The following is a 9,898-nucleotide window of genomic DNA, read 5'->3' as shown; positions in this document are numbered from 1 at the left end:
TAGGGGAACTCTCTACGCATTGACTTATAGTTTTGAGTTATGTTTCAGGTACTTTGGATGACCGCGGGAAGGCGGAGGCCTAACCGTACACATCCTTATGTTTTGACTTATGACATTGGGAGACTTTGATGTTGAAAATATTTTGAAATTTATGTTTGTAAACAATTTGTGAATTTGGGTTGGTTTTATTTATTTATTTATTTTAATTTTTTGTGATTTTTATGAGCGTTACAGTCATAGATCGGGTTCTTGCATGAAATATGGATTCTTGTTTGAGAGGTTTTTAGCCCAAGAACGTTAAAAACAGAGTTGGAACGAAAAAGTTACGACCATTTGAAGTTATGACGATTTTCTAGTTAATCGCGTACGCTAGGCGTACTAGGGCATCCCTAGTATGCTGGGCGTAATAGGAGTACGCTGGGCGTACCCAATCAGTGCCCAAACCCTATTTTTGTGACTTGAGCCCTATTTAAGCTCCTTAACTCTCCCAAACCCACTCTATTCTCAGCCTTCACCTCGTTAACACCCTCTCTTGAAACCCTAACCCTAGTTTCAGCATTTTGAGCAAAAAGAAGGTGTTTTTAAGTGCTTTGGAGTGTTCTTGATGCACCTTGGAGAATAAGGAAGTCACTGAAGAAGCGTTGGTTGCATTGGAACTATTTGAGGTATGATTAGTGTTGTATTTATCATATTAACCTATTTTGTTATGATATTAATGGTATTTATGAATTTTTATATGATATTCGTCTTATTTAATTTTTTTAAAATCTAACAAATTAGCAATTAATAGTCCCCGATTAATCCTCCGATTAATCTCCGCCTAGCCGATTAATCCCTTAACCCCAGTCCACCGACTAGCTAACGATTTTTACAACCTTGATATTTAGTATGCTGCTATGCTGTAGTGATCTGTTAGATTTGTATCCTGGTATCGAGTATGCTATTATGTTGTAGTGATCTGTTAGATTTGTATCGTGGTATCGAGTATATTGTTATGATGTGGTGATCCTTTAGATATGTATCCTGGTATCGAATATGTTGCTTTGTTGTAGTGATATGTAGAACTGTATGTTATATGTGGTTGCTGGTTATCATCTAGTGGAGTGCCCTAGGGATTGCATGTGGTCATGTAGGATAGCCTAAGAACTCTTGATCTAGGCTTTGTTACATGTTCATTGTTTGGTTGTGGATCTATAGTAAGATCATCTGTTTAGGTGGCTATCTCACCTCTGGTTACTTATGGTTATTGATGTGACAACGGCTCCGACCACCTGCTATGAGAAAGTGCTTCTACGTCGGAGACAGATCTGCGAGGTCACAACAAACAAGGCCATTTGAGCCGCCCTAGGGACTGTGCCCCGAGAGCGGGCTCCGATGATCAAGTTAGATCATTTAGTAGATCTGATATGGTTCACTTTAGCTAGAGAGAACCATCTTGGTGCTGGGGGTGTATGGTGGTTGACGGCTGAGCCACCCGGCTGATATCTAAGGCAACGGCTGAGCCACCGAGGAAGGATCCCCCTCAATGGAGGAGATATTGTTCACTATATAGAGGACAATTAGGCCATGCCTTGGGCCAGCCCGATTCAAGCTCAGCTAGTAAGGAGTTGGGAAAGTACGTCCAGAGGCGTCAGGCAAGGCTGGTAAGGGAGTCCCTAGTCGAGCCAGCAGCAGAGTCCCTAGCAAGGGAGTCCCCATCAAGGCTGGCGAGGGAGTGCCAGGCGAGGCTGGCGTGCCAGAGCTGTCTAGGCCATGCTAATGGACCATATATCATCATTTACAAATTTCATATAGGTTAGCTGGTAGCGAGACTGTATGTTGTGAGAGGACTAGCAGGCGGTGATGAGTTTTATGATTGATGTTTGCTTGTATCATGTGCATACTTGATCCTTGATTGTTTATATGTCGACATATGGTAGTGGTGGGTTGATGAGGTCCTGCTTTGTGTTGTAGGCTAAGATACCCAGTGCGGGCCGGCTGTAAGCCGAAGGCATGGAGGCTCGGGAGGAACAGTTGGATTGAGGCGGTAGGCTAACAAACCCTGGTATACCGGCACGGATAGACTGAAGGCCTGTGATGCGGTCCATACAAGCTAAAGGCCTGAAGAGCAGCCGCTATGCATGCTTGTATGTTTATCGTATGGGGTAATTTGGAGGAAAGTCACTAAGCTTTGTGCTTACCCAGCTGTTTATTGTTTCAAGTATTATCGATCATCATGGGAAGGCGAATGCGTGACTGTACACATTCATTAACAACAATGAAGATTTTGCACCTTAATATCACTCTGATTTTTATAAATATATTTAGAATAAACAATTTTCTCCATAACAAATTTATAACTGGGAAGATTCACTTAAATAGATTGAAATTTTTTTGTTGTAAAATGAGACTTACAATAATGTTGTTTAAATAGGGTCCTAACCCTAAATTTTTAGGGTTTATACCCTGCACGCTTACGCCCCGCATACTACAAGTTTTTCGGAAATGGCAAAACTTCCTCCTAGGGACCAAATCTGCAATGTATGTACATATCAAGGGTCAAAAATGAAAATACCTTGAATCGGGTGTTACATGTGATGTTGAGGCTCTAAGCATATCAAACATAATCGCCGACGTCAACCTATTCTGGTGAAATAAATGGCGAAATCTTCGATAGAAAAGCATCCGACAATGGGAATCAGGGAGTCTGACGATTTGTAAGTGTCCAAAAATGTCGATCGGAATAGATTGAAAGGATTTTGATGAACAATAAGAGGGATGACGATGGTTTTCCACGAAACATATGAAATGAGAAGCAATTTGCTTGTATTGTTATGGTCTTTATATTCTACCATTGTATCGATCTTTGTCCATACTTCTTGCATCATCCCTCTGTGATCCTCACTATGTTTTCTTCTAATTTTGATCGATACAAACACACGTACATTGTCGTGTGTGTTCTTGTTGTTTCCCAATCTAGAAAACCCACAATGAGGTTCTTTCAGGGGGTTCTTCTTAATTTTTAGTTTCAATTTAAAAAAATAAAAAAGATATAAAAACATCATTAATTTAGAAAAATGAAAAGAAAAAGCAAAGGCATGTAGATTAAATTTGATTTGCTTGTTTTGAAAAAATTGAGAAAAGACCAAAGGTATCGTAAAACTCAAACTAAGTTAGAAGATTCTCGTATTTAAGAAGAAAAAAAAAATTGTTACATTTTAGGTCATATTCCCTAAAAAAAAAAAAAATTAATCACTAAATAGCAAAAAATTAATGTGCTGCCCTAGAAATGGTAGGGAAATTTTTAATAAGAAAAATAAAGTAAAATTAAATCAAGCTAGGTTTACAAATAGGCATATAACCCTCTATTCCGAAAAAACGGAGGTACTCGGAGGTGTTGGGTGATCGTTTTGCAGTGATCTCTTGCAGTTTTTGAACACACTGAGGTGCTAGCTAGCGATCGTTTTGCAGTAATCTCGTGAAATTTTGGTAAGAATCATTTTACTTGCTGCTGCGTTTAAATTGTTGTTCCGTTTAATTAAGGGATGGTTGTGTAATGGGGATGAATCCCCGATGTATGGACTATGGACGTGTTTGGGTGGAATATCCGATCGACCGTTTTTTGGGCCGCGTGTGGCGGTATCCCCGTGAGGATTAATGTTACTGATAAGTAGGAAACGCTGTCCCCTCAGTGCGTTAATTATATACTCCTATTTAGCTGCATATTAATTAGTTTGAATGAAATATTTTTTATTTTTTATTTTTTTTAAATGGAATTCAACATATGTTGTATGCTTTGTTCCTTCCTGACCCGATTTAGGAGTTAATTAATGGCTAGTGTATATTATAACCCTTGACATTATTAGGGAGAATATGAATTCATGTTCAGTGTTGAAACGTTACCTACCACCAGATAATTATCCCGTGATGTGGTTATATGGACTAAAGGAGTGCATGACCATACAACCTAAAAATAGTGAAAACAAACCGCGCGAGCTCAACATTACATATCTGCTATTCATTTTGTATTTGTTATGATTATAGCTGTGTAAGGAGGTTTCTTGACTGTTTGTTTGACTCCCATAAAAGAAATCAGCTTATTAACGTGTTTCTGTATCTGAACTTGATTGTATATATAAGTCATCCCATTCCCAGTTAAACATGATGTTGCGCAAGCGACATTTATTCTGGTTATTATTAATTTATTAATTATTTCCAGTTTCTACTTTCTAGGATATATACAATGGACGCCAGCAATTTCTGGGAAATAATGGACACCAACGAAATTACGAAAGACGATATGGTGCTGTGAGTCACTTAAATATTATTTTTGTAACCATATATATATATATATATATCTATATATATATATATATATATATATATATATATATATATATATATATATATATATATGATCAGTTACTTACTTGTTATGTCATATGTGTGAGGTTTATGATTTTGCTTTGTTTTATTCTTCAGGTTGACAAGGTACCTCGTGGATTCCTATAGGACAAATGGGTTTAGATTACCTGCTGATAACTTTTTCAAAGAAGCAAAAATCGAACAAGTAGGAGGTATATGTAACATGTATTGCATTTAATTCGTTTAATTTCCTGTTAATAATCTTGTTTCTATTTGACATGGTGAAGTGATTTGGGATGTTTGATTAATCGTGATTCTTTTGTAATAGAGCTCAAAGGATCATACATGGACTATCATGAGCCGTGCATGAAACAAGGTGCTGGTGTGGGTTTATGGATCTTTTTCTGTCAAGAAATCCTAAAGCACAAGGGAGTCAAAGAAAGGCCAAGGCTGATGAGACACAATGAAGACACTTCTCAGGTGATATAACTTATACAAACATACACACATTGGTTTTTCTTATAGTGGAGTTGGTGCTTCAATGTTCTTATGTTTTCTAATAATAAATGTCTAGACAACCACAAATCAACAATCCGTGAATGTTAATCAAGACCATGTATTTACCTTTCCTTGTCATGAAAGGCCATGGCTGATAACACATCAAGAGGACACTTCTCAGGTGATATATACACACATTGTTTTTTTCTTAGTGGAGTTGGAGCTTCAAGGTTCTTATGTTTTCTACATAATAAATGTCAACAGGTGTTGAATGTTGATCCAGATCATGGCACTATCTCCGGTGCAAAACAAGATGTATTAAGGAAGTGAGTAATCTAAATCTTGATGATAATTGCATCATAATTGATTTTAACGAATGTTAATCAAGTTAGTGGTCATTTATTACTGTAAGAATATCCCTATCTATAGATTATGTAATTAGTTGTCATGTGGTTTTGTTTTTAATAGGCTGTTCAGATACGTTTATAATTACTTCAACAAAAATATGCTTTTGGCTGACTGTTTTGTCCAAAAAGAAGAAACTGCTGAAGAAGAAGCATCTGGTATATATATATATATATATATATATATATATATATATATATATCTGGACACATTGCATTTAATTTCTTCGATTGCTTTCTTTTTTAAGTGCAGTATTTTTCGTTTGCAGTTGGATCCAGAAAACGCAAACGCAGTTTTGAAGACGTCAAGGTTTGAGGAAAAAAGGGAGTTGAGACTGTTGAGTCGTGGAAGGGTGGCAGCTGAATATTTAAAATGATAAATTAAAAGTCTGATATCATCTTCTTGTTCTATCCTATTAAGACTAGATTTTTGTTTAAAGTCTTCATGGTACTTTGTTAAAACTATTTTGAGACCTCGTCACACTCCTTGTTGTCTTTTGCTTTTTAAAATGTTAAACCATGGACATGAATATGATTGCCATCACTCACTCTTAATTTCCTGGGATATCTAATGCTGCCCAACTACACCGCCTTGGGATGGATAAATGCAAGAAATAGCATACTACTTTAATTCATTTGTTTATTAGTTATTACAATTTCTTTGTTGTAGTTTCAAAATTTGTAGCATTGTCATCAGAGGTGCAACGTTGCACCAGAAACTAGTGTAAGTAGGATGATGCTATAAGCTAACAAACACAATTATGTTTCCATCTATTGCAATTAGCTCGATATAGGTTAGATGTTAATAACGTGTTCCATCATTAAGACGTCATATAAACCCACTTTTCAAAGAAACAAGTGTAGACTTTTTAAAGTAAACATTTTAATAATGAAATTAGGATGTCGTAACACATATTCATTATATTATAACTGTTATAATCTAATGATCATCCTATAATTTCTCCTTCAATATGCACGTCTTCTCAACTGTTTTATGGTATTCAAAGTATATCGAAATACCATTCTTAGTTCCATCATCATTTCGATACTTTGAATATCATAAGATATGAATATTTCTCTCACCATATTTCCGGTCATTGTATAAGGTTTTAGTAGAATATGATTTCAATCAACATTTCAAGATATTATCACATAGAGTACACATTCTAAAGTTCGTTCTTCAAGCTGAAGTAGCTGTATAAAAAAATACTTCTTCAAATGTTGCTTTGGGACATTCTAATATCTAGAGTGTACAAAATAATATTCATTTAGGCGTGTTTAGCAAAAGTAGCTGATAGCGAATAGCAGTTACAACTGGTAACGTTTTGTTATACGTTACGTGAAGTAGCATTTAGATTTGAAACATTTTATTTAAAATAAACGCTAGAAGCTTGTAGTGCCAGAAAATTGAGAGTTTTGTCAAACGCTAGAAGCTCTAAAACGCTCCCAAACGTTCCGTACCGAACACGCCCTTACTCATTGAGGGTTTGTAACAATGTTGATATTAATTTCCATAAATTCTTTATATATATATATATATATATATATATATATATATATATATATATATATATATATATATATATATATATATATATATATATATAAGATTATAAAACTAAAACGTACAGGAATATTTCGATCATGACTGGAGACTCATAAAAAAACAATGGTAAATGAGTGCGATTAAAAAGTGACGGCCTATGGGGTATCTTTAGTGCATTGCTGGATTAATGAAGTCAGATGTATCACCATGCCCATGGTTGTTTAAAGGATGATGGTCTGAACTTGGCAATTGAAAGAATGATGATGAATCCTTTGGAATTAGTGAATCTTACTGGAAGATAACACAAAACTTTGTTGTGTTTTTCAATAGCTCTTTGTTATTATTTGGATTTTGGTGGTTGAAGATTTGATACCTGTAACAACTCTAAAGTTTTATCTCTGTCAAGTTTTCAACATATCTGTTTTAACCTTTAAACGATTTTCAACAAATCCATTTATAATCATATTTAGAAAATAAAAGCAAACACCTTTTTACCACTTATCGAAAGTACACTGCTAATTCCACACTTATCATGAGAGTGCATTGTTATTTTTATACATATTCCATTGAAGTGCAACAAAAGACTAAACACACAACCACTTATATACAAAACAAATGAATGAAAACAAATATCTTTTACACCTTACAAAAAGTAAATTGTTTTTTCCACAGATTCCATGAGTACATTGCTAATTTCACACGTACTTCATGAAACTTTATGTGTGTATGTACTCAGATCACTGAAAAAAAATAGACAAAACTCAAGTCAAAACTCTTTTCCCTTCAAACCTTCAGCTTTTTCATTCTTTTACCGAACTGGCAAAAAGCTTAAATATCTTTTACGTATATTTTCTCTTCTAAACCAACCTGTCACAAGCAAATACAAAAACAAAACAACCAAAGTACTTAGCTACTTCACCTATTACAAATTTTCATAAAATACTATAAGAATAAAATAACACTTAGAAAATGTCTATATTATAAACATCAAAACCCGCATTGAAACCAAAAAAAGTCAATAAAACAGATATAGAAGGCAATCCAAGTTTTTTGAAAATCGGACTACTTCAGGAACAAGGAATGGAATTAGCATAAAAATTTGCTAAAAACATTATAAGTTGTCGGCGAAGACTCTACATCTAGTTTACTATTCAAAATCATGTTAGATATTTGAGAAAGATGAAACTTTTAAACCAATACCCTTTCAAAAGAAAACATCTTATGCTTATAGTAGAACAATAATATCAACAATTTCAAAAAGTCATGGAAATAGCAAATTCAAGATCGAAATATTCAATAACACAAAATAGATTCAGAAGACTATTGGAAACTCAAAAGAATAATAAATATTTATAAACAGATTCAATGACTATCTATGAAAAATAGTAGATTTCAGGAGTCATATGAGACATTCAATAGGATACGTGAAGGGTAGCGTAAATTAGGTAATAGAGGTGATCGGGTCGGACAGCTGGGTGGAGGTTTGTGCCATCTACATAAAAAATCAAAGATATCAGGATTATAGTAACATAATCAATTTTTAAACTTTGGAAGAACCAAAACTGAAATCAATAATCAATAGGATTTTCTTAAAAGATGAAAGTCAAAGCATACCAAGCATTGATCTTTAAAAGAAAATAGTTTCTCTTGACGACCTTATTTCTATATTATTGAACTGCAATACAAAATGAAACATAGTTAAGATCCATCATCATAGCTTATTTGTTCAACTACAAAATCAAAAACAAATAACCCAACAGTGGTTTGTATGTTTCCTTAATCGAACACCAGAAAGAGGGGGAAGAAGGATAAAACAAAATTAGGGAGAACGAAGACATGGGGTGAATATGGGTTGCATAGGATGTGGGGGAAAATAGAATTTATGACATAATAATAGTGAATGAAGATGGTGACGACAATTGTAAAGGATTTTGTTGGTTGTGATGAGTACTGGTAGTGGTGGCGGGTTAGTTTAGGGCATTATACAGAGCTGCTTAAATAAAGATGCTTCATGGAGGAGAAGTTACCAGAGTTAGGGCACTAACTGATGTATGATATGGTTGAGTCTGACAAGTTTATGGAGGTCACAATGGTGGTGGCAGGCAACAACGACACTGGTTATGGTGGGCTTCTAGAGTTTGAAGGAGAAGGAGCATATCATCTGGAGTTTTCCTAGTTGTGAACTGGAAGCATTTAATTTCCTTGAAGGAAACGAAGGGGTGTGCATTGCTGAGAGGGGAATTGATGCCGATCTACATATGTGTATACATTGTGTTTTTAAAATCAAAAGTTGTTTTTGGAAAAGAAAATAAAAGATATTTGGTAAATTGGTTTTAAAAGTCATTTTGAAGTTTTTACAGGAAAAGCTAACTTTTTGGAAAAGTTAAGAAATTCTGATTTTTTTAACTTTATCAAAAAAAACTTTTGGGGTTTAAAAGCTAAACCAAATACCCCTAAGCATAAAGAGTCATATATTGTCTTTAGAGAGTTGTTCATTTTTAATACTTGAAATTGATTGGAGGAATGTTGTTCATATGGATTGTCATTTTTCAATCTAAACCATTTGAATTAAATCAAATGGTTCATAATTAAGCTCCTTGTTTTTAAGATGGAAATCTTAAAATTATGTGGACCGATATTATATATGTATTATAAAGTAGTAAGATAAGATATATATATATTAATAAAATAGTAGTTCTTTTATCATGTGTCAACATATTAGATATTTTAATTAATGTGTTGTCACTTGTCAATTTATTAGTTTTTCATTTTAAATTTATTAAACCTCCTCATTAATGTGATTCTATTTTAAATTTGAAATTTGAAATTATTGTTGTCATTAATTCACAAATAAAAAATATCTAATATATATTAAAAATTAATTTTATATATTTATTTGAATTAATGATTATAATTTCACATAAGTAATAAAAAATATCTCTTAAATTAATAATTTATTTAAAATAACTTATTAATAATTTTGAGTTTTTACTATAAAAGTTTGATTAATTTTATAACCGTGGTTCCCACAGGTTATAAACTAATATATATATATATATATATATATATATATATATATATATATATATATATATATATATAGAGA

General features: G+C 33.7%; 1 protein-coding gene and 1 long non-coding RNA gene across 7 annotated transcripts; one reads left to right on the top strand and one right to left on the bottom strand.

Annotated features, from left to right (window-relative positions):
- The first annotated feature begins 3,297 nt into the window (after positions 1-3,297).
- LOC145029097 (uncharacterized) lies at positions 3,298-5,811 on the top strand. 5 transcript variants are annotated; one of them, XM_078977716.1, is made up of 8 exons: positions 3,298-3,468; positions 4,199-4,287; positions 4,462-4,556; positions 4,673-4,824; positions 4,919-5,023; positions 5,107-5,168; positions 5,311-5,405; positions 5,495-5,811. In XM_078977716.1, exons 2-8 carry the CDS (start codon positions 4,223-4,225, stop codon positions 5,560-5,562), a joined length of 642 nt encoding a protein of 213 aa, XP_078833842.1. In that variant the 5' UTR covers positions 3,298-3,468; positions 4,199-4,222; the 3' UTR covers positions 5,563-5,811. The 5 variants fall into 5 exon arrangements, with proteins under 5 accessions (XP_078833842.1, XP_078833841.1, XP_078833843.1 ...); XM_078977715.1 differs by having other exon boundaries at positions 3,299-3,468; positions 4,213-4,287; XM_078977717.1 differs by having other exon boundaries at positions 3,300-3,468; positions 4,213-4,287; positions 5,516-5,811.
- A 1,485-nt stretch (positions 5,812-7,296) lies between these two features.
- Positions 7,297-9,046, bottom strand: LOC145029095 (uncharacterized). Of its 2 annotated transcripts, XR_013676372.1 has the most exons (4): positions 8,820-9,046; positions 8,407-8,467; positions 8,203-8,284; positions 7,297-7,659 (listed from the first exon to the last, which is right to left on the bottom strand). It is a non-coding gene; the product is annotated as an uncharacterized LOC145029095 (long non-coding RNA). The 2 variants fall into 2 exon arrangements; XR_013676371.1 differs by having other exon boundaries at positions 7,297-8,284.
- Positions 9,047-9,898: the final 852 nt, after the last annotated feature.

This window comes from Lactuca saligna, chromosome 2 (genome assembly GCF_052625555.1).
Source record: "Lactuca saligna cultivar CGN05327 chromosome 2, ASM5262555v1, whole genome shotgun sequence".
NCBI lineage: Eukaryota > Viridiplantae > Streptophyta > Magnoliopsida > Asterales > Asteraceae > Lactuca > Lactuca saligna.
Note: the sequence above shows the minus strand (reverse complement) of the source record. Positions and strands in the feature narration are given on the sequence as shown.